The sequence below is a fragment of the Nycticebus coucang genome, chromosome 4 (genome assembly GCF_027406575.1).
Source record: "Nycticebus coucang isolate mNycCou1 chromosome 4, mNycCou1.pri, whole genome shotgun sequence".
NCBI lineage: Eukaryota > Metazoa > Chordata > Mammalia > Primates > Lorisidae > Nycticebus > Nycticebus coucang.
In genome coordinates, this window is record NC_069783.1 from 92738694 (window position 1) to 92766022 (window position 27329).

General features: G+C 47.9%; 1 protein-coding gene across 1 annotated transcript; it reads left to right on the forward strand.

The window, feature by feature from the left end:
* Positions 1–2354: 2354 nt before the first annotated feature.
* On the forward strand, positions 2355–26958 carry CNGA3 (cyclic nucleotide gated channel subunit alpha 3). The gene is made up of 7 exons (XM_053589360.1): positions 2355–2481; positions 6948–7061; positions 9438–9617; positions 13303–13353; positions 18848–18955; positions 20609–20715; positions 23946–26958. The coding sequence occupies exons 1-7, from the start codon at positions 2378–2380 to the stop codon at positions 25355–25357; spliced, it is 2076 nt and encodes a 691-aa protein (XP_053445335.1). The 5' UTR covers positions 2355–2377; the 3' UTR covers positions 25358–26958.
* The last annotated feature ends 371 nt before the right edge of the window (positions 26959–27329 follow it).

A 27329-nucleotide genomic window follows, 5' to 3' on the forward strand; every position in this document is an offset into this window, starting at 1 on the left:
AGAGTGGGGTCCTTTAAAACACAGGGCCCAGGGCAGGACTCCTCTAGCTCAAGCCTAAAGGTAATACCAGTTCTCTGCCACCCACTGACTTTACACCATCAGGCTCTGGGGTCAAACACATCTTTAGTGAATCCTGGCTCAGGTCACAGCAACAACCTCAGGGAAACTCCCCATCTGTCCAGTTTCTTCATTTGCAAAGTGGGGAGGGGGGACATTGTGAGGTTAAGTAAGAGTGTTGCACAGCGTCTAGCCTGTACTTGACTCCAAGTGGCCCTCGCCTGGAGGCAGATCTGTGGGAGCCACTCAGAAGTGCCACCTCCAGGCAAGGGACCCAGGCCCAGGGTTTGTGCCCAGGGCAGCAGATACAGCTTCAGGGACTGAGGGAAAGGACACAAGCTGCAGGAAATCTACCTTATTTGGTGCAACTTGCCTGGAAATGTACAAAGAACAATTTGATCGTTTTCCCACAGAGCCCCAAAACTTCTTTTAAGACTTGCTCTGGACCTGCCTAGACTGTAAGCTCCTTGGAGACAGAGCTGCATATTTTCTTGTACTAAATCCCCAGCTCCTAGAATATGGCCTGGCACACAGTACGTGCTCAAGACAAAAGGGTTGAATAAATAATTTCAAACTGGGCTTATTGCTTATAATAGAGGACTGTTGGCTCTAAAGTTTCACAGGCATCTCAAAGTGGAATCATTCTCTGCCTCAAGCCTGCTCCTCCCCCAGTTCCCTGCCTCAGTGGTGGGGGAACAGGGTGCCAGCACCTCCCTCCTATCACCCCATTGCCATGTCCTGGTGATTCTACCCACTTGGTAGCTTTTTAATTTATCTGATTCACTACCACCAAGCTAGTTCAGGCAGCTGTTCTCTCTCCCCTGAGTTACAGTGGCAGCCTTTGAACTGCTCACTCCATACCCACATTTATTCACTGAGTACATCTCCCTAGTGCAACCAAAGTGGCCTTCACACCTCTGGCCACTTCCCTCCTGAGCTGCCGAGTAAGGCCCAAGCTCCTTAATACAACCTGAGGGGCCCTGTTATATCATCCACCCTGCTAGACTGTCAGGTCCCTGAGAACAGACTTTGTCTTATTTCTCTTGGTACATGTATCTCCTGTAATTAGCCAGAAATTTGCTCATTGTTATATAAATGAATAACATGTTTAAAAATCAAAATAATTTTTGATCTATTGAGAAAACTGGAAATATAAACTCAAAGACAAACTACCAAATAGCAGAGAGGAGGCAGGCCCCAGCTGAGCCAGTGGCTGCCTGGAGTTCCACTGGTGGTGAGTTGGCCTTGCCGAGGCGCACACATGCACCAGGGCTACTTTGGTGCAGTGCCTCAGACTCTTGGCACTGACCTTCCCTGGCATATGGAATCCATTTCGTACCAGAGTGAGTCAATGGACTTTATCTAGAAATTGCCACCTTTCTCTGGAGTGATCTCTACTCATATCTGACACACCATCTGTGGCTGTTTGGAGAGCCTATGTTAATCTATTTTAGAGAAACTTCCTGAGGAGCTCATCTTCCAGCTGGAAGAGTTGTCCAATAATCACAGAACTGGCCAATCACCCCAGCCCTGCCCTCACATCCGCTTTCTTTTCTTTTTACTCCTGGGAGCACGTTCCAAAGTTTGGTAAAGGGAAAGAGTTCATGGCCTGATTTCTGGTACAAGGATCATGCCACCTTGACAGGTGTTATCTATTGATCTGACTGAACGAGCTACATAACATCTCTGAATTTCAATTTACCTATCTCTGGGGATAAAAATCAAAAATATTAACAGGTTAGTGTGAGGATTAAATGAGGTGAGTGTGCATTAGGTTTAACATCACATTGCAAAGGTTTTCTGAATGTCAAGTATTGCTAGTTAATTTTTTAATTAAAAAAATTTAAAACGCTTTGTTTTAAAGAATTTGGGAGAACTACAAAAACATGTGCCACCTCATAAGATTAAAGTAAAGAAATGAGAAAACCAGGGTCAAGAGGGACATCGCATCATCCCAGAAAATTATGTGGGTTTCAGATTCCTTAGTCAGGTACCAGCCTGGCCATTCATTCATTCCTTTGCTTATTCAGCACTTAACTCTGAGCAGCTCTTCAGGGTGGTGGCATACTGAAGGAGTGAAAGACCTTGTTTGTGCCTCAGGCTGGGCCGAAGAGCCCAGAGACATCCAACTGAAATACAGTGTGGCAGGAACAATGAGGGACAGGACGGTGTGCCAGTCAGGACTCCCTTGGAGGCCACATGGAGGGGCCCTTGTCCACAAGGAACTGGGTTTGTGGTCACTTCCCTGTCCTCATGACATATCCGCTTTGTGTTCATGTTTCAGCAGTCATCTGGGAGGCTAAATGTGACCACCGAGAACATGGCCAAGATCAACACCCAGTTCTCCCACCCCTCTGCCCTGGCCCGCCGTGCAGTAGAGACCTCAGACAGAGATCTAGATCACGCTGAAAATGGCCTCAGCAGGTAAGCCGGCTTTTCTTCCCAGGCCTGGCTTGGGTTATCTCTATAGCGATCTAGACTGCGGGAAAGAAGGCCTCAGCGTCGCCAGCCGCAGGTTGGAGGCAGCGGGTCCTCACAGTTCTTCCGACTTCCTTCTTCATAGCACTCAGTCCTCACAACCCTGGCAAGGTAGTTTTTATTCTTACTTTAGAGATGTGGAAAAGGACGCTCAGAAAGTTACTTAATTGCTAGAAATGAAGATTCAAATGCAGCAAACTAAATTCTGCGGTAACAACTCCACCAACTGTCACATTCTCCCATGTGCACACCAAAAATGTCTTGGACTCCGGCTGTGTCCTGGGTGCCCACTGTCCTGGGTACATGTGTGTGGTATAAATCAGATGTCCTGCCCCCTCTTCCAGGGGACAGTTAGAAGGCAGGCCATGCTCAGTGCCATAGTGCCATCAAAGGCATCCTGACACAGGCCACTGTGTGGAAATCTGGGTCCTTGCAGTCTATTCACAGATGAGGTGTCCACATAAGATTGACTTGAAGGAAGGACTCCAGCACATGCAAATAACAATTGTAAAGTTTCAAATCACTGTCTTGGATGGAGGGAACAGTGTTTGGACAAACCACAGGTGTTTGCATTGAAATTCTAGTCCTTTCAGAAAGCTTTTCAGATAAATAATTGAGAATTGTACATAAATATTAAACACACTTCATCTTCAGGGGTGTCAAGAAGCCTGCGTTGGGGACCTGTGTGTTGGTGTGGCCCTTTGCTGAGTCCTCCTGGGAGGAAGGAGCCACCATCTCTCCATCCCCTAAGACATCCTTTTCTCCAGTTTTTCCCAAATTGGAGGCCCAATGTAGTGTTTCTCTTTTTTTAATTTCTGGAATTATCTTCACAGTGGAAAGTCATAAGGTAGGATGAAAACTCTTCATTTGAATGAAAACATTTTTACACCCCGACATACCAAAAATAAAAATGTCTTGAGTTTTTCTTTTCTACTTAGATCTTTTTAGTTAACTCAATTATTTAAGAGTTGTCTGGCATATTTTTGAGGATAATGCCATAGAGAAAGACTATTCTCTGCTACAGGAATTGTAGCTAGGACCAACGGCACCTCAAATCCCAAATCAATCTTTTGGTACAGCTGTTTTGAGTGAGCATTTAGGCACAGGGGGGTTGCATCCTACAGAAGAGAAGCCTTTTTGCTACTCCTGAAGAGTATCCCAAAGCAATTATCAATGAAGAAAACCATTTTCAGCTGGGCGTTGTGGTGGGCACCTGTAGTCCCAGCTGCTCAGAAGGCTGAGGCAAGAGAATCACCTTAGCCCAAGAGCTAGAGGTTGCTGTGAGCTGTGACGTCACAACACTCTACCAAGGGCGACAAAGTGAGACTGTCTCTGAAAAAAAAAGAAAGAAAGAAAACCATTTTCAGCTGTTACTCTAGGAGCAAGACCTTAAAAATACATTGGCTTCTGCTCCTGGGTCACATGTGGCCAATGACAGTGGATTCCGATCATACATTTCCTTAGGGCTTGAGAAGAGGAAAAGAAAAATAAGGTGACTCTCACGTCTCCAAACCCTCTGGAGGAAGACACAGGTTCACATAAAAAACTTCTGTCCTGGGCGGCACCTGTAGCTCAGTGAGTAGGGTGCTGGCCCCATATGCCGAGGGTGGCAGGTTCAAACCCAGCCCCGGCCAAACTACAAAAAAAAAAAAAAAAAACTTCTGTCCTCACCCAAGTGACAGGAAGCCTTCACTTTACCAACATGAAATCCTCTCTACAAATGAACTTGCAAGTCGAGTATCACAAGTTGAAAATGATCTTGTCTTTCAAAACAGTCTCTTCATTATACTCGTTCTTGTTCTTGCTAATTACCAACTTCGGGGAGAGGAGGCTCTTCCTTTGAAGGCAACACTGCCGTGTTGAATTGGAGGGAAGCTTCAGGAGCAGCCTAGCCTGCTTGACCCTGCCAAGCCCTTGCCACTCGTGCCCAGACTCTCCAGCCTCTCCACACCCTTGGGGGGCTCTAGCTCCCCATTCTTGCACTGATTGCTACAAGTCTCTCCTTTCCTCTAGTATTTCTGTCTCCTTGGGGGCTCAGAATGCCACTTCAGACGTGTAGCTCCTCTCCTCTCGTCCCATCTCCCTTCCATCTGCTTGCTATTATAAAATCAGTTTTTTGGAGAAGTGACTAATTGGGTTTACTATTTAAATACCCCCAGGCATTTAACAAAGGTGGAGACTCTGGAGCTAAAAGAAAGGCGTCGATTTGGCAGCATTTCAAGTGTCAAGAAACAAGTGGGGAGGTGCGCCAGGAAGAAAAGTTCCCTGGGGGGCCCTGGGATTTATGCTGTAGAAGGCTCTCCTTGTTCTTCATAGCTACGTGTGCCTTTATGAGCATGAGTGTAATATTTAAATCAACTAGAAATGGCCAATTTGTTCTTTATTTCCGTGACGAAGATTAGGAAACTTAAGCTCAGAGAGGGGAATGACCAGGCCACAGGACACCCAGCCAAGAGGTGCAGGAATAGGGATTTGAACCTGGGCCTGCCGGCTCCCAACTCCACTGCTGCTGCTCCCCTTAAGCCAGCATCATAGATCCAGGCCACATGCAGCAGCTGTCACTGCTGCCAGTGCAGGCCGGCTTTGAAATCCATCGTGAGTTTTGCTCTCTCCACCCATCCATAGGTAGTGATTCCTTTTCTGTGAATGCAAATGAATCCATTCTCAGAATGTACCCTCCTGCAACTAACAGAAACCAGACTCAGCCAAAATGCCAGGCGACAGCTTGATCCCCAGAGTTCCCTGCAGAGCTGCTGCAGGGGACAGAACACCTCCATCCCTGGGATTTCAGCCAGATCTTCCAGGCCCTCAGGCTGTGACCGAGCCTCAGCCCAGCTGTCAGCTTCCACCACCACCACCTGCAGGCCAACTGCTCAGATCCAAGCACAATAGAGATGAACTCACTTTTCCCCCCTGCCACCTCCTCCTGGGTGCCTTGGAACATGCATCCCACCTCCATGTACTTAACGTTCTAATCACTTACTCCTGATGGTAATTCCGCCTCTTGCTTCAGCTGCCTTAGCACCTTGTTAAGAAGGCTGATTAGGTTAGGCTAAGTCACGTGGTAGAATTAATTTTTCTTGCTTGAGCTCCTCGACACTCAGAGAGTGAAGTGCAAATCCCTAGAGGTCAACGCCTGGATGACTTTTAATCAAGCTGATCAGGCATCAGCCCTAGGAGGTTTTATAAAGAAGAAAAATCTTCCCAAACACATTCCCAGTCCTATTCTAGGCAATTCAACAAATGCCAGGCTCTGCTGATGTAACTGGTGTTTTTTTGCATTGTGGGCACCTGTCCCATCTGTGTTCACACTTTTCACTCTGAATTGCGCAAGCGAGGTTACCACCCCATACCTCTGTATTGCAGGGGAGAGACTAGGGTTTGGCAAAAGGCTCAAGTAGAAGTGGATTTTTATTTGAAAGTACTATACAAATTATAGGAGACCCTCCATAGTTGACCACCTTCCTACATTGACTACCTCCTTAAGTTGACCTAATTTTCATAGCCAGACAGGCATCGCATGTATACATCCATACAGTAGGCCTAGCTCCTTATGTTGACCACCTCTGTATGTTGACCAGTTGTTACAGTCCCTCAGGTGGTCAACTTACAGAGGTTCTGCTGTGTTTATACTCTAGTGGAGGTCTAGGCCTGTTCTGTACAATACTGTAGGACAGTGGTTCTCAACCTTCCTAATGCCGCGACCCTTTAATACAGTTCCTCATGTTGTGGTGACCCCCAACCATAAAATTATTTTTGTTGCTACTTCATAACTGTAATTTTACTACTGTTATGAATCATAATGTAAATATCTGATATGCAGGATGTATTTATGTGACCCCTGTGAAAGGGTCATTCGACCCCCAAAGGGGTCGTGATCCAAGGTTAAGAACCACTGTTCTGGGATATTAACCAGTGCATTCCCAGGAAGGCTGCCAGACACAAATATCTGCCCAGGTAGGGTGACAGCAGCATACACACAGTGGGAAAGGAGGCTCAGCAAGGCTTCTAGGGAGGTAGCATTCGATCTGGCCTTAGAAGATTGTATTTCAGTAGGCAGAGATGTGTTGGAACCAAAATCTTTCTTCCAGAATTATTTTGTGGAAATAGCTGCTATGGCTTGAGATGATAGGCACTGGGACCTCCCTCTACCCTGTGGCCTGAAGAGGGTCATGGCAACATTTGCTGCCGCCTTTTGTCCTTCATTTAACGCTAGACAGTAGCTGGACATGGGCTGCTTTCCTTGATCAGACTTGCTATATTTATCTCAAAAGCCAGAAACTGCTGGAAGAGAACCAAAGTGGGGCGCCCCTGAGATGGTGGTCTGTGACAGCAGCTTCCTGCATGGAGCAGGACATCTGGCCAGGAGGAGCCTGAAATCAATTCCACACGCTACATATTTGATTTCCTAGGGCCCGCTTGCCGCAGGAAGAGACGTCAGCAGTACTGCAGCCAGGGATCACCATGGACACTAGAGGACTGTCTGCCTCCCAGCAAAGCCCCTTCACCAGCCAGGGGCTCACCAGGTAACTGACCCACGTAAGCCCTCACCTTGAGATGGCGGAGCCCAGGGAAGAAAGAAGATAGATACATCCCAGAAAGTAGCACTGGATGGAGGTGGAATTGAAGATTTGGAAAAGAAAGGGGTGGGATCAGAGCAGCCTGAAATTCATCAGTGAGTAATTTCCTCTTGTGTCAGGTGCTCTGAGCTCAGAAAAGCTAAGAAAAACTGCCTTTATCTGAAATTACTTTAATAAAAAGTGACACTGAGGTACTTGCTTAATTCTGGAAGAATTCAGAAGAGAGTCACCAAAAGAAGTGGTAAGAGCAGCTGGCCCTGGGAGACCACCAGGTGGACACAGCCCTATGCAGTGGTGCTACCACCTGAAATAGCTCCAGCAGGTTCCCACAGGGTCCAGGCTCCGTAGCAGGCATACTTGCAAAAGAATGTGAAAGATTAAAGAGACTCTGAGCTCTGTCTCCCTCTGATGACATTGGTGCTGTGGTTTCAACAGCTGCACCACCTGGAGGAAGCCTTTTCACCTCTTTAAGGCTCAGCTAGAAAGGCATCTAACAGGGCCCACCCCCAGGGGGATTGAGGGCTGGCTCAGAGCCCAGAGCCACCCCATGACAGGGGCTCAGCAAACTCTGGACTCATTACGTCTTTCTATCACATTTTTTTAACTGACACCATAGTTTTATATACTTCTATCTTCTATACTTTTTTTTTTTTTTTTTGCAGTTTTTGGCCGGGGCTGGGTTTGAACCCGCCACCTCCAGGATATGGGGCTGGCGCCCTACTCCTTGAGCCACAGGCGCTACCCTATCTTCTATACTTTTTACTTAAGATTATTGCAAAAAAAATCATTCACTTTTCTATTTATTTTTCGTACTTTTCACCCTGGAGAATGCTATTGTACCATTATTTATTTAACTAGTCCATTGTAGCTGGGCAGTTAAGTGACATTCGTGGTTTTGTTTTACCAATAAAACGCTGTCTGAAGGCTCTTTGATTGGGAGGAAGAGAACACTTCAAGTCAGCTCTCACTCAGAGCCCTGGGGGGTCTGGTGCAGGGTGCAGGTGAAAGCCAACCCCACGGCCTGGAAACGGAGCCAAGGGAGCTCACAGGAGGGGAACTGGGGCAGCCCCCTTCTCCCTCTCATTTTTTCCTGGAGTGTCATGATCTTTGGGCTTTTTTCTGTATGTCTCCCCCATTCTGGCTTTCTCTGCGTGTCAGCAGACACAAGGCTAGAAATGGCCTTCTCCGTACAGTTGTGAATTGAAGCACACACCTGGCCTGGCTCTAAGTGCAGAGGCTGGTGACTCGCAGTGGGTCAGTTGTCCACCATAGTCCTGTTGCTGAGGCTGGGGGCTGGGGGAAGTGTGACCTTGGTTCTATCTCCTCAGCAGAGGGAGAGTGTCCAGAGCAGAGGGGCTGAGCTGGGCAGACCCCTCAAAATACGTCTGCAGCAGCAGCTATAAGCATCTATCTATTCAAGTTATTCCCCAAGGCTAAGGTCACAGTGTGTGATTAGGGTCAAGGGATGTGATAATTCACAGCTTGGTTCCAGGTTGTCTAGTGCTGGCTCTAACTAGGGACACCTTGTCAGTGGAGGGCACTGCCAATGCCAAATTGGGGAACCGGAAGCCAAGAAATAGAACTGAGTCTCTTTCCCCTGTTCCCTGTGACAGAGACTGGGGCGGACATAGGCAAGGCTGAGGGAAGGCCCCTCACAGGAGAGCTTGAGCTGGGATGAGCCCTGGGCACTGGGACTCCAGTTTCAGGGGCTGGAGCCTGTGGCAAGCTCCCAGTGGGGTCTGAATCCAGGAGAGGGGCCAAGACAAGTGGCAAAGAAGCTTTCTCACAAGCCTGGGCAGAAAACTGGAGTTTGCATAAGAAAAAAATTAATAAGATAATCGGTTCAGGAAAAGACTGAAGGTTGCAGGAGGACGCTTGTTCCTTAGAACCTTGCTCTGAATGTCTCATCACTGGAACACTGTCTTATTTTACAGCTCCTATGCTTAGCAGTCACAGCCAAGCTCCTTCTGCTGAGCAAAAGGAGCAATGAGTAGAAGGGCTCACTGATGCCCCCTGTGAAGGGTCATGCCTTAAGTAGAGTCCAAGTTTAAAAGGACGGGACCATAACAGAGTGTCCTTTAGTAGAAAGCTCTGCTGGGGTATACGGAGGAGGGGGTGAGAGGCCCCTACAGAGTGGAGATGCAAACTTGACCCACAGGGCCCTGGCACCCATGCCCTGCTGGTCATCTCTGCTTCTGCCCAGCCCATTGAGAGGAGGGGGAGAGAGGGAGGAAGAGAGAGAGAGAAGGGAAAGGGAAAGAGAAAAAGAAAAAGAGGCTTTCCTTCTCCTCTGCCACTCAGCACTCATCCATGCCCTTTCAGATTGTCCCATCTCATCATCTCGCTGCGCACATGGGCCGCCAGGCGCTTACACCATGAGGACCAGAGACCCGACTCTTTCCTGGAGCGTTTCCATGGGGCTGAGCTCAAGGAGGTGTCCAGCCGAGAAAGCAATATGCAGGAAAATGTGGGTAGCCAGGAGCCACCAGACAGAGGGAGAAGGTAAGAAACCAAAAAGGGGGGGTCTGTGTGAGCTGAGGGGGGGGCACCTGCTTTGTGGGGTGCCCCCCACAGGTGGCCCTGACCACCATCCCCCTGAGCCATTCCTTGAAGAAAGTGTCTGTACGGCGGCGCCTGTGGCTCAGTGAGCAGGGCGCCGGCCCCATATGCCGAGGGTGGCGGGTTCAAACCCGGCCCCGGCCAAACTGCAACAGTTGTGGCGGGCGCCTGTAGTCCCAGCTGCTCGGGAGGCTGAGGCAAGAGAATCGCCTAAGCCCAAGAGCTGGAGGTTGCTGTGAGCCGTGAGACGCCACGGCACTCTACCCGAGGGCGGTACAGTGAGACTCTGTCTCTACAAAAAAAAAAAAAAAAAAAGAAAGTATCTGTTTGGGGAGAACACTTCATGGCCCCTGCAGTCTCCACCAGCGCCCAGGAGGCCCTGGGAGGAGGAAACCCTTGAGCCAGAGTGCCTGACCGCATTTGGCCACTGCCCTCATGTCACATGGAGCTCCATTCAAGTCCCCTGGAAATAGTGATCTCAGAAACTCACCTGGGAATGCCAGCCTAACCATTTCTCTCCACCAAACCACCCTCATCCTAGATTGCACTGTGACCCCATCTTGCTTGAAAACAGGTCCTTTTAAACTGTGAGCTCAGGGGGCACTTACTGGTACCCACAATTTTATGGACATGAGTACATACATTTTTCTGGGAAGAAGGTTCACAAGTTGGTTACAATTTTCAAGGGGAACCATCCATGTCCAGGATCAGGTAAAGAACCACTGGGTGAGGGGAGGGGAGACCTTGGTAGCAGTAGAGAGGGGGCAGGGGGAGAGCTTTTCCCTTTGGTGGGAGGAACTACAGAACCAGGGACTCTGCACATCTCCTCACACGGCCACACCCCCAGACACACAGCGCTGCTGCCTCTTGTTTTTGCCAAATCAGCCCAGCAGAAGGTCTGCAGAGAGACCCTTGAACCACTAGGAGTTGAATCGATCATTGTTGACTGGTAAAGGGTCTCTTCAGGACCCAGAATCTGTTTTCTAGAGAGGATGGGAGGGGGGAGTTGGAAAGCTCCCTTATGGCTGAATCCTCTAGAGAACACTAAGATTTATAAGATGGAAAAGTGGAAATGAGCATGATAGTTGCAGGACAGACCATGCTAGATAATTTGCTAGAGAAAATACCATCTATTTTGATGTCACTAGGAGAGGATGGGCTTAGGTTGGGGATTCTCAAATGGGCACGCGAGGTACCTGGGGCATGATAGTGGCAGAGCTGCGGGAGAAACATGATGAATCTTCCTAGCACTTCCACTTTACTTCCACAGTTAAGGGGGGAGTTTATCATATATTTTGTCAGGGATTGCAAAAGTGTACAGGAATTTTTAAGATAAAATATGAGAAGTCAAGGACATTTCTTGCTACTGACTGACTGCATTAGGAGAGCAGGTTCAGTCTTCTGAGCGGAGATCTCGCCCTGAGATGTGAAGGTCCTCTGAGAAGCATTCCCGGCCAACGTTTTCACATGAACTTGGTCTGTAAACCCTCAGGCTCCCTGGGCTGTGGGGAGGAGACTGGGTGTCAGCCAGGACAGGGCAAGGCATTCCAGACCCAGGCCGATGCTGTGAGTACATGACCTGCGTGGTTCTCACTGCTGAGATGGAAAGACAGGAGGGGCAGCAGACAGAGGAGGAAGAAGGGAGGATGGAGAGAGAGGAACACCAGGAGGAGAAGGAGGAGGGAGGGGAAAGAGGTTTCTTAGCAAGCCAGCCAGACTGATTCAATTTCTAATGGGCAGGCAAAGACTTCCTTGGCTAAATTAATCAAATAATCTTCCTCCATCCTTGGAGATGAATGTTAGGCCTTTTTTCCATTTCCCAACGTGACTAAATGAGCAGAGAGTTGAGCTAGCGCTGCATCAGGGCAGGCCTCCCTGACTCCACAGATACTACATCACCGGCCAGGGCGGGCAGATGAAGGCAACCATGCAGGACGGCAGCGGATCCATCAGCGAGGCTTCCTGGAGAAGGAGGGTTTTTAACTTTTGCAAGGCAAAGTGTATGCAGAGACGGGTCTCAGTTTTCCCAAGCGGACTTGGCCTTGTAGAATAGCAGGCACAGAGGTGTGGTAAACATGAGTGCTGTACCCCCTGCCCCCTGGAGCTCAACTTTCCCTCCATTACAAGCTCACGGGGTTTTTACTTCTGTGGGGGACTTTCAGATGAGCAAAGCCGATCCAGAAATAAGCAGTGACAGCCACACCATAGGCAGGGAGAGGAAGCCGGGGAGACAAGCAGAAGTAGCCAAAACGGCACTAAGTGGGATGTCCAGCATCACAGAATGGGCAGAACCCTGAGAGCCAGGCGGGGATGTCACTGGCCGTGGGCTCCTGTTCCTGTGGTCTCCTGTCAGTGGTCTGTAGTGACCATGAACAGCAAAGCTGCCCTCTAGCAACTCTGCGAAGCCAACTGTCTTTTTTTTTTTTGCAGTTTTTTGCAGGGGCTGGGTTTGAACCTGCCACCTCTGGCTTATGGGGCTGGTGCCCTACTCCTTTGAGCCACAGGCACTGCCCACCAACTGGCTTTTTAATTTAACCAACCCTGTCAAAAACTTGCACTCACAGCTGAGCACTTTGAGACGCACACTTTCCTACAGGACACTGTGAGGTACTGCAAAATTCAGCTGTAAATAAACATGCGGTTTCTCTCCTACCTCCTGCCAGATTCTCACACAGATCGTAGGTGCAGGCCCTGAGGCTATAGGAGTTGGTCAGGGGAGGGGTCAGATAGACTAAAAGCTGAGATAATTCTGCCCCTGGACAGCTTCTGGCCCGGCTGATTGGAAGAGGTCACTGGGATTGAGGTTTGGAGGGAGGGCGCTCTTTGAGTACCTTTGCAGGTGAGGGTAGCAAGTCACCACTGCTGGATGTGTCTGTTCTGGCACAGAGGGAGTGAGACCTCCTTCACCTGAGAGGCATGGACGCACACACAGGGCAGAGGCCATGGCAGGTCCATTTCTGTGCCCTGTGTAGTGCCTGGCACCTGCCCCGCACAGAACAGAGCAGAAGGGGAGCAAGTGGAATTGGAAGCCAGACAGCTGATGGGATTCAAATCATAAATCTTCATATACTCAGAAGCCTTGTGTTCATCCTCTCTTCCCCCAAGGTTTTTTTTTTTTTTTTTTATTGTTGGGGATTCATTGAGGGTACAATAAGTCAGTTACACTGATTGCAATTGTTAGGTAAAGTCCCTCTTGCAATCATGTCTTGCCCCCATAAAGTGTGACACACACTAAGGCCCCACCCTCCTCCCTCCATCCCTCTTTCTGCTTCCCCCCCCATAAACTTAATTGTCATTAATTGTCCTCATATCAAAATTGAGTACATAGGATTCATGCTTCTCCATTCTTGTGATGCTTTACTAAGAATAATGTCTTCCACTTCCATCCAGGTTAATACGAAGGATGTAAAGTCTCCATTTTTTTTTCCCCCAAGGTTTTTATCAGAACTAAAGTCACAAAATGTTTTCGGCCTTGACAATAACAAAACCCTGTGTTCTGCATGTTGTGAGCAGAAGGGCCCAGGAGAAGGGGCTAGGTGTACCCCCAAAATCCCTTCGGGAGAAATGGTCCCAAGTCATGCAACCTGAGGTCAGATTGCCATGCTGTTCTCTCTCTCCCTCCCTGCAGCACCTGGCCCCTGGCCAAACACAATGCCAATGCCAGCAACAACTCAGAGGAGTAAGTACTCGGGCTCCCTGCAGAGCCTTGCCTCCTAGTCCTGGGGACACCCTCATCCCATGGAAGCCCCACTTTTGCCTCTCTCCTTTCCTGCTCCCATCCTTCCAAAACACCAGTAGGCAATTCTAGGATCCTGCTCCTTTCCTGGGAAATCCTTCTCTGTGGACAGATGGGGAGAAAGATGAGGTCTGTGTGAGAAGGTCTTCTTCCTTTTAGGGGAAGTCAGTTTATCTCTTTGGCTGTCGTTTTTCTCATCTATAAAGGAAAGAGGTTGGATCAAATAAACACTTTCAACTTTTACATTCTGTATCACTATAAATTTGAGGGTGTAAAATTGGCATTCCTTACAGAGCAATGTATATTTTCCTTAAGGATGAGAACGAATTTTTTAATTCTCCAACCTCAGTGTGCCAGTGAAATGCCTATTCTTACAGACAATTCAGGCCAATTTTGAGGGCATAATCAAAGCAATGGAAAGAAGAAATTTAAATATTTCTGGAGAATAGCCTCTTGAAAGGGTGACCTGCTGTAATTACTTTCTATCACCAGATGCTGAGCTGGTAGATTAGTTTGATGTGTGATTTTCACAAGTGCCACTCAAGATCCCAGGCAGTGTGTGGCCTGTGTGTGAGATTGTACACATGCATTAGCGTGCATGCACATGTGTATGTGCACAATTCTCCATTTTACCACTTCTTTATTGGAATACTATGATTGCAGGTCTTAGTATTAGGGAAAAACCATCAGTATCAGCAAAAAATGTCAATCTCTAGACTTCCGATTGACAGGGAAATGTGACAAGGGTTTCTCTTGTTATTTCCCTCTTTGCTCCTTAGGTAGAATTTTTTTCTATTTCTCTCCATGAAAGAAGCATGTGCTTTGTTTGCAGATTTGATGTCCAAATTTATGCAATCAAGAAGATGAAATGAAGTCATCTACAAAAGAATAGCTATTGTGATAGGTGCTTTATTTAAAGTCAGACATTTCTGAAACTCGAGTATTGAATCTCTCAGTTGGGGAAAGGCTCAGAGCACTGGAAGCCCTGGACAGAGGTCATGAGGGTCTCTAGGTTTCTTTGTCCTGGGGCTGGGGTGTAGGCAAGGACGGGGTTGGACATTGTTGGCTGCACCAGGCTCTTAAGTCTGTTCATATAGAGGGGCTAGCTTTGTGGATCCACACTGAAGCCAAGGACAAAGGAGCAAAATTAGAAACTGTCCCAAAAGGAGGACACCCTGGACATAGAAAAATAACTCTTCGTGGTCACCCTCCTTCACTCTGGCACCACAATTGTAGCATTTTCACTTAGCCCCATGGCCCCATGGGTTCTGAATAATTTTTCCCTTCCCCATCAAATTGTTCCCAGCGAAAATCAGCATCATTTTGCAGCTCTGTATAGGTTCTTTTGGGAGAGGCTGGATGGATTTTGGGACATGACTGGGTGGAGATAGTGCTTTCCTAGGCTCTCAGTGGCATGGTAGTGAGAGGAAAGGCTCAAGGTCTATAACCCAGGGGCGCAAATCCTGTAAAAGGCAAGCTGAGCTTGGTGTAATTAAACTCCAGGCTGGGCTAAGCACTCTCAATAAGTTTGTGGGCAGTGCCCTCTGCTGGTAACTTGGCATTAATTCTCCAGTGTCAGAAAACAAGACTCCAGGGTTCATGTCACAATAGCTTCAAGACAGAGGATAGGTAATCATTCTTGCTCTTCTCATTTGACAATTTTAATTACCCTTTGTTCCTTTCCACTTTATTGAAATACTCATTGCTGAAAACTTTAAAGACAAGAAAAACACCCGTGAGACTACACATAACAAAAGATATATTTCATGTTAACAGTGAAATTCCACTACCCGAGAGAACTCCTCTTAACATGTTGGCAAATATGCCTCCATCTTTTTTCTGGGCATGCATACTGTGCAGATAGATAGAGACTATATATTTAATATATATACTTGTTATGAGAATTTATATTCCAACTTAGTCACCTAAGAGCTTTGCAACCTTGGGCATGTTACCTGATTTCTCTTGTATCAGTTTCCTGACCTATAAAACAGGGACTATAATGGTGTCTTACTTTCAAGGGAATGTGAAAAATAAATGTGTTAACATGTGCAAAGTGCTTAGAGCATTGCCTGGTACACAGTAGGCACTCAATAAATATTGACTAGTGTAGTTAGCAGACTAATCCCCTGAAAAGGTGTCTCCATCCTAAGCCCTAGAACCTGTAAATGGGTTATCTTATACGGCAGGGGGAATTTGCAGATATGATTGAATTTAACATCCTTGAGATGGGGAGATTATCCTAGATTATCAGGGTGGGCACAATATAATCACTTGAGTCTTTATAAGCAGGAGAATTGTTAAGAGAATTTATATTCCAACTTAGTCACCTAAGAGCTTTGCAACCTTGGGCATGTTACCTGATTTCTCAGGAGAAGGAGATTGAATAGGGAGGTCAGAGAGCTGAAGTAGAAGAAGAGAGACTCCCACTGTGAGAGGAACTTGACCCATGGTTGCTAGACTTGAAAATGGAGGCAGAGGGGCAGGAGCCAGGGAAGCAGCAGCCTCTACAAGCCAGGACTTGCCCTTCATCTGAAGTCAGCAGCAAGAAGACGGGGACTAGGGTCCTACAGCTACTAGGAACTGAATTCTGCCAATAATCTAAACGGGCAGGAAATAGATTCTCCCCTTAGAGCTTCTAGAAAGGATGGTAGCCCTGCTGACACCTTGATTTTAGTCTGATGAGACCCATGCTAGACTTCTGATCTACAGATCTGCAGGATACTAAGCTTGTGTAGTTTTAAGCCACTAAGTTTTTGATGATTTATTCTGGCAGCAATGGAAAATGAATGCAGCTATTATGAACTCTTTCGTAGTCTGCTCTTTGACTTAGCAAAGCATTGGAACAAGTTTCCCATGTCACTAACTATTCTTTGATGACATCATTTTTAAAATTTTTATTTATTTTTTGTTTTGTTTTGAGATGGAGGGTCTCACTGTTTCCCAAGCTGGCCTCAAACTCCTAGGATCAAGCAATTCTCCCACCTTAGCCTCATGTGTAGCTGGGACTACAGGTGCCTGTCATGTCACTGGCTCACAACATCATTTTAAGTGACCTTGTAGAATACCATTGTTGATCATGAATTCCTACTGTTACGTGATTAGACTGCTTACACTTTTTGACTGTTACGAACAATGGTAGTGATTATTCCTCTATAAGCATGATTGTGTACACCCTTGGTTATTTCCATAGAAAGCACTAGGTAAAACTGGTCTCATCTTTTTCAATGAGCACTTAGTTAGCAGACGTTTATTTATTAACCCATGCCTTCCTCCAGCATGTGGAGGAGCAAAATGAGAGGGGCCAAAAGTTGGATCCAGGGTGTGCGGGCAATGTTTTAACCCTCTGCCTTGGTAACCTCAACTGTTCAATGAGGCATTAATGCCCGCCTTGCAAAACTACTATAACTACTCATGAGATAACTTTATAAGAGCACCTAATCCTTAAAAGGCATGCAATAAAGAAGCAGCAGAGTAAAGTTGTGAGTTGAAGAGACACCTGCTCTAAGGAACATTCTGCACACACAGGCAAACCCACCTCACAGTCCCTCGAAGGCTGACTATTCGTCTGAAGTGGCTGCATTTGAAAGCTTGGCGCAGTTCTGAGATTGGCCACAGTGTGCGTCACAAACCAGCCTGTTTGAATTTTGCTTCCCTTCTGCTGGCTTCAGGTTTTCCTTCCATCCAGAGACAGGTTTTGAGAACAACACACAGACCACACCCTTTTCTTCAGAGCCATGAGCTTGGCATGTGACTTCCAAAACTCTGAGTGACTTTCCTACCCTCAATGTGTAGATTCGTGTTTATTTCCCATTACCTCAAAATGTCTCCAATCTGGGACTGTTTGTGACTTCCCAGGAATTCACAAAAATGGGCCAGAAATTGTAGAACATCAGACCGAACCATTAATACCCCAACATATACTTCAAGGGGGGTAGTTTACCTCACACTTCGGGAATAATTATACTAGTAATAAAACCAGTAAGCTGACTTCATCCCAGTGTCCTGGAGATATCCACTTCCTATGCCATGCCCTCTCTCACGCCACTGCAGTCCACTCCTTCTACCATGGTAATGTTCTTGGTATATATTCTGCAGAATGTCACCCTGCCTCAGCCAGTGACAAGGCAAAAAAAGGAAGAAGAGATAAAGGCCTATCTGAAACACTGAGAAAAGCTGCCTCCAAAGAGGGGGTTCAGTGGTCAAACAGGCCAGCCCCTTCCCCTGAGGTCCAGTACTAGGTGTCTTGAGCAATGCCCCCAGTTAGCATTGACCCGTGGGGGGGGATGGGGGTGCTGCTTAGAGCCGAGGGAAACGAGCTGGTCCCAGGCTGGAGACTGGGCTTCCTGAGACCAGGTGAGGTCCTGCTCTGCTGGGAAAGGCTTCTCCCAGCTCTGGGAACCCAAGGGGGCTTATAATTAAAAAGGGTCACTTATCTTCAGCCTTGGGTAAGAGGCATGTACCCCCGGACTCCAACCATTCTATCTGCCTATGCAAGGGGGACAGACAGTCAGGATAAGCCGAAGGCTTCTCTGGGGTACTGGAAGATACTATATTCACAAACCTGCATGCAACCCAGTGTGACCAGAATTGCTGGGAATGCCCAAAGCCCTGACAATGAGCAATTGATCTTGCACTTGCGGAGTCCAGACCAAAGCAGGCAGTCACCAAGGTCTCCTCTGGGACACAGGAGCAGCTCTGCAGGCCTGGGCCAGTGTGGAGGGCACATGAGATTCTGGGGGAGACACATGGACCCCAAGAAAAGGAACAGTCTCCAGTAGTGCCTCCAGTAAACACACATCCTCAAATCCAAGCTCCCTGAGCAATGTCTTTCATTCAGTGTTGGCCCACGAAACATCGATTACTCCGGGGCTGTGGTTTTTAATAGAGAGGCAGAGTCCAGGTGCTTGGAGAAAAGCCCCTGAGACATCAGCACAAATGCAGTGAGGGGTTGGAGAGGGTTCCAGGGGAATACTCTAGAGCTCCCAAATTCAGTCCAGAGAGGACCTGCCTCAGAACTGCCTGACCGATGTTTAAAGGCACTTGCAGGCCCCAGCCCTGGAGTGGGTGTGGGTAGGCCTTGGATATCAACAAGTTCACAGAGCTCCCCCAGACCTCTGCAGACCTCAGTGACACATGGCGTTTTCATCCCCAGCACCCTGAAGGGCATGATGCTGCCAGGCACGTGGGAACATCGGCACCGGGACTGGCAGTCCTCTGTGGTTTCCTGGGAGGTTGAGCTGGGAGGGAAGGACGTCCAGAGTCGGCCCCACCTCCCATCTGTCCTCCCACACAGGGAGACCCAACATGACCCCCTGAGGCTAGGAGGACCCTGTGGTGGAGAGTCACTTCAGCCTGCAGCACCCTGGGGTCGCTAAATGCCTCTGAAGCTGCAGTAATTAACCCACTGCACTGCTTGTGTGTGCCTGCTTTCCAGGCAGAAGAAGGATGCCATCGTGGTAGACCCTTCCAGCAACATGTACTACCACTGGCTGACTGTCATCACGCTTCCCATCTTCTACAACTGGTGTCTGCTCGTGTGCAGGTAGTGGGGAGGGACGAGGGCTGGGGTCCTAGGGAACAGAGCCCGACTCTTCCTCAAGAGGGCTGGTCCCCTCATGGCCACGCTTTAGCTGTTGTGCCTCAGTTTCTCCATCCATAACAAGACATTCTCAAAGAGCCCCACCAGGGTGCTCTGGAGCACTGGTAGGGAACAGAGCTTGAGATGGGCAGCGAGGGTTCTGGTATGCTAGGGCCTCCTTGAGTGAGTTCTAGAATGAGTACTCAGGGCAGATCAGCTTCTTGTGTGAGGGGAAGCAGGGCAGACCACAGGGCAGCTGCTACTCTTTAATTACAGTAAGCAGAAGGGGATTGAGGGCCTCTCCCAAAAGGCTGCTCTTTGTGGATGCAAGGGTGAGGTGCTGTTCCTCTGAGCAGACCAACCTGGGAATATCAAAGGGAGCATGTTCTTCTGAGGGCAAATGCGGGCCTTCGGAGCATTTCCGAGCTTGCTGCCAGGCAGGGATGCAGGTGTGCTGGTGCAGCTCTGTGGGTAGGCAGGGACTTCAGGGCATTTCTAAGCAAGTCTGCGGGACGTAAATGAGCAGGGCAGAGGGGTAAGCTTGCTCCTTCAGAGTAAGCAAGAGGTTTGAAGGTCTTTCCCGCCGGGCCTGCAGGACAAGGATGCAGGACAAGCTGCAGCCCTTCTGAGGGTGGACTTGGGGGCCTTCCTAAGCAGACCTGCAGGACAGGTGTGCAAAGCCAGGTCACTGCACTTCTGAAAGTAAGCAGGAGCTTTGGGGCTCTCCTGAGCCAACACACAAACTGAGGAGGCAAGGGCGCATCCTACCCTTCTGAGAGAAAACAGTGGGCTTCAGGATGTTGCTGAGCTAGGCTGTGAGGCAGAGAGCCACTGCACTGTGAGGAGGCTGTGCAGGGAGTTAGGGGGCGTTCCTGATCACGCCACACGACAGGGATGCAGAGGCGACCTGATGCCGTCTGAGTGTGAGCTGAAGCTTTTGGGATTATCCAAGCAAAGGGTGATCTCCTGCTCCTCTGAGGGTTGCAAGGAAAAGGGGAGAACTGGGGGCCTGTCATAGCAAGCGGGGAGAATGAAGCATGCCGGTGAGCTGCTGCTCTCTGAAGGGAGGCAGGGGACAGCCAGGCAGGGGACTCTGGCCTCCGTGAGCCAACTGCAGGGAGGGCTGCTGCTCTCTTGAGGCTAGTAGGGGAGTGCGGGGGTACCGCCTTTGTGAACTTAAAGATGGAGAAAGTTGAACATAGGTGCTGGCCTGTTTGATTATTAATCGCTTCGCTCAGAAATTTACCTATTTTTGTTGGAATTTGACCCTAGAAAGGGCAAGACCTGAGCCCCTTACCTGATTTCTCCTGAAAGCCTAGAAAACGGTACCTCCTGGGGTTTCATAGCTCGCTGCTGAAAGGAACAGGGATGCTCTTTGGGGTCAATCCCAGTTTTTCTTTTCAGGAGCTCTGTGACCACAAGACAGAAGAGCTCCCCTGGGCCTGGGCCTCCTTGTTAGAAGCTGGGGTGATTGTGCTGGAGTATTCACACTGGAGGCAGGGCTGCTCTGGATGAAATGATCCAGTGTTTGCAGCACAGAGCCAGCGCTCACCCATGGGCGGCCCAAGCTTCAGACACGCAGCACACACGCATCCCTCTCGTGCTTGGCTTGTTTAGGGCCTGTTTTGATGAGCTTCAGTCTGAGCATCTGATGCTGTGGCTGGCCCTGGACTACTCAGCCGATGTCCTCTATGGCTTGGATGTGCTGGTGCGAGCCCGGACAGGTGAGTGTGCCCCAAGTCCAGGGACTCCTCTCACCCTGGCCACAGGCCCTCAGGAGGGGGACCATGGGGGCCACGGGAGTGCTCAGGAAGATCCATAATCATAGGTTGGGCGTCACCTTACCTGGGGCCATGAGAGGCCGGCAGAGCTGGGGACTTCCAACCATGAGGGTGGTGGTGCTGGGTGCTTCAAGCCTTCCATACCAAACCTTGTTCCATTGAGGAACAGGGCTCTGCGCTCTGCTCTCTCAATGACCTTGAGCAAGTCAAGCTGTCTCTCTGGGCCCTGTTTGTATCACCTATGAAATAAGAAGGCCAAAATGTAATTTCAAAGGACCCTTCCAGCTCTGAACTACCCAACATCCAAGGGTGTGGGAGGGAGAACATAGGCAGTCCTGGAGTTTCTCTTCCAGATGTTCAGAGGATCCTACACATGTTACTCTGTGACTTTCAGAGGAGGTTTAATATGTGGAGAACTAAAATCTGAAGCTGGGCCTAGGCAGGTTATGATTTCCTTCAAACTGCCTCTGGTTGGCTCCCTGCTGTGTACCCTTGGGGCACCCTTTTCTAATTTTCACAAAGACAGGCCCTGGTTGTCTCTTCAAAAAAAAATATTTTTTTTTGAGACAGAGTCTCACTATGTCCCCCTAGGTAGAGTGCTGGGGTGTCACAACTCACAGCGACCTCAAATTCTTGGGCTTCAGCAATTCTCCTGCCTCAGCCTCCCAAGTAGCTGCGACTACAGGCGCCTACCACAATGCCCAGCTAACTTTCAAAATTTTTTAGCTTAAAGCCATGCCAAAGTTGTCAATGGAAACAACACCAGGTCTCAGCAACCAACCTTTTTGTGGCTTCATGTACAAAGCATTTCAAGTACATCTTGCTTTCCCGTTAGAATTGCAGCTTGAGAGAGAAAGCACAGAAATGACTTTAACTCCATCTTGCTGATTGATAAACTGAGGCCAGAGATGCCAAGCGACTTAACCAAAGTCCACTGCCACTACGTGGCCATGCCATACAGGCACTCCACTACTTCCACACTGGTGCCCCGCATCGTAACTTAGAAAACCTTGAACGCATGGCTTGAGGCTTGCATGGGCGACCCAGCCAACCTGGCATCCATGCCACATTCACGTTAGCCTGTAGTTATAAGAGCTGCATGAGTGGCCCATTAGGTCAACTCTCTTTGGTCCCAGCTGAGCTTCAGTGGACCAAGATGCCCTCATGCAGACATCAACCCCACCCCTCTTCATGCTTGGGTACTATGCTTGTCAACCTAAGACTCAGCAGGAAGCTGGGGGAGAAGGAGGCACAGAAGTGAAGTGGCTGGGAATCATAGATACACCATGAAAAAAAATCATCGGAATTGAAAGAAGACATCTTAAAGAAGCAATGAGGAGGCCCTGGGCACAAAGAGTGCTACATAAGGATCTGGGCCCTCAGTAAACTCACAAGAATGCTGTGAGGATTGGGGCTGCGAGGCCAGGTGGCCCTTGTATGTGACAGCAAACCTGATTTTCAGTGATAACAGAGGGGGAGTCCTGCCTTAATCTAGTCTCAAAGTGTGGCCAGCGATGGCCTCTCCTGGAACTTGCGAGAAGCTCCCAGACCTCCAGTAGCCATTTCTGGGGCAGCCTGGCAGGGGCTCTGTGAAACAGAGCCCTCGGGTAATCCTAAAGCTCACCAAAATTTAACAAGCATTCATTATTTTATTCTCTCCACTGTTGTGACTGTTTGAAAATGTAAAAAGTAAATAAATAAAAAAGAATGCAGGGCAAGCTCACTTGACTGATTCCAGTGGTCATGACACCCATCACTCCTGGTGCTTAGCTCCCCTCCATACCGGTCTGAGTCTTTGGGAGTGGATCCTAGACTTCATATGTTTTAAAAAACCCTTGGGTGACAGTAATGTGGAATCCAGAAAAAGAACTGCATTCTTGCACAGTGCTGTGAAAGGCAGGTTGTGCCCGTTAGTGACTGGTGAAATGAATTTGGAAGGCCATGACCTGCATTTTTAAAATTTCTATTATTAACATTTTCAAACATACAGAAAAAACAGAGAGAATAGTATGACAGATCTCATGTGCCCTTACTCAGCTTCAATAGTTAACAACATTTGCCTATCTATTCTGTGCCCCTATATTCCCCTTTTCTTGGCTGAAATGTTTCAAGCAAATCCCAGGCAATAAGCACTTCAGCATGTCTCTCTACATTTAAGGGACCCTGATTGAAATACATATATAGACATCATGGCACTCTACCAAAGGTGGTAAAGTGAGACTCTGTCTCTACAAAAAAAAAAAAAAAAGAAAGAAAGAAATACATATATATAATATATATATTTCCATTTGTCTATTAAAATTTAATAATCACTTCTTACTATCATCTAACACCCAATTCATATTCAAATTTTGACCTGCATTTTTTTTAAAGTTAAATAGAATATATTAGAACATCATAAACAGAAAATATCAGAGTGCATTTCCTACAGTAATGGTAAGTGTGGTTTTTGACATCATTTCTCTAGGTATCACTACATATTGTGTAATTATGATGTAAAATATCTTTATGTGGACTGTTAACTGAAGAGACAACCAGGTTCATAATTGGAAGGGAGAGCCTTATTTCTCATAAAGGGTTGCAGATTGTGGTTGGCTGGAGAGTGGAGCCCTAGCCAGATGCCAGGAACATATGCTTCAAGGCAGGGACAGGGGGAAGAGGAATTTATACTGAACAGAATGGGTCAAATATATATATTTAACAAGCTATAGAAGGAGTCATGAAGATTTATGAAAAGAGAAACATGCACCTATGCAATTGATCTTTATGTCCTTTTTATGGGGTCCATGTTCAGAAATGGTTGCCCTCTTATATCACAAAGATAAAGCAAGGACATGAATGCCCTCTCTCCTCCTGCTCAGTAGGCTAGTTAAAACTACTCATGCAGTGGTCTCTTATCCATAAAGAATGCTGTACTGGATCACAATATTGGTTTCTGGTTAGCCCTTAGGAAAAAACCATTAGCAAGCATAATGATATGTGTCCCATTTCCCATCCCATTAGGGAAATCCCATCAGTTAAACTGAGTTTTAAGGTTTCTTTGGGGTCCCATTGGCTGAGAGGAGGTCAGTTCAGTCAACAAGGCGGCTTGGGATTTTATTTTAGTTCACAGGACCATAGTCAAAAAAAGTTAGCTTCTCTGATGCCTAAGTGACCTCCATCTTCTTCTTTAGGTTTCCTTGAGCAAGGCTTAGTGGTCAGGGATCCTGAGAGGCTGTGGAAGCATTACACAAAGACCTTGCATTTCAAGCTGGATGTGTTGTCCCTGGTCCCCACGGACCTGGCTTACTTAAAGCTGGGCATGAACTACCCAGAACTGAGGTTCAACCGCCTACTGAAGTTTTCCCGGCTCTTTGAATTCTTTGACCGCACAGAGACAAGGACCAACTACCCCAATGTGTTTAGGATTGGGAACTTGGTCCTGTACATCCTCATCATCATCCACTGGAATGCCTGCATCTACTTTGCCATTTCCAAGTTTATTGGTTTTGGGACAGACTCCTGGGTCTACCCAAACATCTCAATCCCAGAGTATGGGCGCCTCTCCAGGAAGTACATTTACAGCCTCTACTGGTCCACCTTGACACTGACAACCATCGGTGAGACCCCACCTCCTGTAAAAGATGAGGAGTATCTCTTTGTGGTCTTAGACTTCTTGGTGGGAGTTCTGATTTTTGCCACCATTGTAGGCAATGTGGGCTCCATGATCTCAAACATGAATGCTTCACGGGCAGAGTTCCAGGCCAAGATTGACTCCATCAAGCAGTACATGCAGTTTCGCAAGGTAACCAAGGACTTGGAGATGAGGGTTATCCGGTGGTTTGACTATCTGTGGGCCAATAGGAAGACGGTGGATGAGAAGGAGGTGCTCAAGAGCCTCCCAGACAAGCTGAAGGCTGAGATCGCCATTAATGTGCACCTGGACACGCTGAAGAAGGTTCGCATCTTCCAGGACTGTGAGGCAGGGCTGCTGGTGGAGCTGGTGCTGAAGTTGCGGCCCACTGTGTTCAGCCCTGGGGATTATATCTGCAAGAAGGGGGACATTGGAAAGGAGATGTACATCATCAAGGAGGGCAAGCTGGCTGTGGTGGCTGATGATGGGATCACTCAGTTCGTGGTCCTCAGTGATGGCAGTTACTTTGGGGAAATCAGCATCCTAAACATCAAAGGGAGCAAGTCAGGGAACCGCAGAACAGCCAACATCAGGAGCATTGGCTACTCGGACCTGTTCTGCCTTTCAAAAGATGACCTGATGGAGGCCCTCACTGAGTACCCTGAAGCCAAGAAGGCCCTGGAGGAGAAGGGACGGCAGATCCTGATGAAGGACAATCTGATCGATGAGGAGCTGGCCAAGGACGGGGCAGACCCCAAGGACATCGAGGAGAAGGTTCAGCACCTGGAGTCCTCCCTGGACACCCTACAAACCAGGTTTGCACGGCTCCTGGCTGAGTACAACGCCACCCAGATGAAGGTGAAGCAGCGTCTGAGCCAACTGGAGAGCCAGGTGAAGATCTGCGGGAGCAGCCTCCCATCTGGAGGGGAGGCTCCTGGGGAGGCTGCAAAAAGAGAGGACAAACAACAGTGAAAATGTAGCATCTGTCTCCTGCTTCACGGGGTCAGTTGTCAGCATAATGCTATGTGGCCACAGCTAGGTGGCATGGAAATTGGCCAGGGCTTAATTCCAGCTTTACTCAGCCTTTGAAAGCTGTGTGACTGCAGGAGAGAGCCTTTGTTTCCTCACCTAGAAAGTGGGACTCATTGTGTCCACCCAAGTGAAGTGCCAGGTTATGGTGAGGTCCATATGAAACACTGCCCAAGGCTGTGTAAAGTAGAAAGTATCCCCAATCCACACACAGGACGATAGTTATTTTTTATGGACTCCACAAGTTTTTAGGTTTCTTAATCGAATTTTCTTATAGTTGGAAGAGTATTTCACCACAATTCCTCTGCCCCAACCCTACTCCACCACTGTCTGATAATGGATATAGAACAGGAAGCTGAAGGTACAAAATAGTGGCTCAGATTCAAACTTACACACGGCAGTTGGGGGGCATATTTCTGAATCTGGATCTCCTTGTGTGCTCTTTGGGACCCTAAAAACCCTGGCTATTGGTAGTTCCATGGCACATAGGAGTTCTGTGGGATGACCCATTGGAGATCACTTCAAGTCCAGAAAGTAAGTCTAGACTTCTTGCCATCCAGCCATTGTGAAACCAGGATGTGTTTCATAGGAAAGAGCAACTCATTGAGGACAAGAGACATCCCCTCCTTCTCATTTGCCAAAGAGATTCAAAGAAAGCTTCTACCCTCCACCCTTCAGTCAGGGTCCTGGGAGGACCTCTTCTAGTTTAAGGAAAGGAGCTGTGTTCAGGAAGTCTTTGAGATTGAAGAATGGGGCTCAGCGCCTGTAGCTCAGCGGCTAGGGCACCAGCCACATACACGGAAGCTGGCGTGTTCGGATCCAGTCCAGGCCTGCCAAACAATGATGTCTGCAACAACAAGAACAAAAAAATAGCTGGGACTTGTGGTGGGTGCCTGTAGTCGCAGCTACTTGAGAGGCTGAGGCAAGAGAATCGCTTAAGCCCAAGAGTTGGAGGTTGCTGTGAGCCATGGCACTCTACCCAGGGTGACAGCTTGAGACTCTGTCTCAAAAAAAAAAAAGAAAAATAGACTGAAGAATGGAATGATGTCTTAAGGCAAAAAATAAAAGCTGACAATTAAGACTTTTAGGAGATGAGATCCTTAGGCTATATCTTTGCAAAGTACCCCTTCACCCACGAAAAGGAGGCCTCAAGCCTCCTTGGAATTATACCCCGAGGCAAATCTTTTAGCTAGCCAAAAGCTTACAGATGGCAGAACTAGTTTTCTTTTTAACTCAGTAATTCCATCAACAGTTTATAACAGGCTAGGGCTGGTGGCTTCCACCTATAATCCTAGCACTCTGGGAGGCCAAGTCAGGAGGATCCTTTGAGCTCAGGAGTTTGAGACCAGCCAGAGCAAGAGTGAGACACCTCATCTCTATTAAAAATATAAAAATTGGCCAGGCATTGTGGCAGATGCTCCTAGTCACAGCTCTTTTGGAGGCTGAGACAGGAGGATCACTTGAGCCTAGGAGTCTGAGGTAGCTGTGATCTAGGCTGATGCCACAGCACTCTAGCCTGGGCAACAGAGTGTCACCCCATCTCTAAAAACTAGCCAGGCATTGTGGTGGGTGCCTATAGCCCCAACTACTCAGGAGGCTGAGGCAAGAGGATCACTTCAACCCAAGAGTTTGAGATTGCTGTGAGTGGTGACACCATGGCACTCTACCCAAGATGACAAAGTGAGACTCTGTCAAAAAAAAAAAAAAAAAAGGAAGGAAGAAAGGAAGGAAGGAAGGAGAAAAGAAAATAGTTTATAACAGATTTATATCTTTGAGTTCTATAATTTTGAAATCTGACCTCATCCTTCACTTATACTCATGTTGCAAATTGCCCAATGATGAGTTTTTGTTTCCTTTTCTTTTTCCTTTCCTTTCATCAGACAAAATGCTCCACTTTTCTTTGAAAACATTGGAG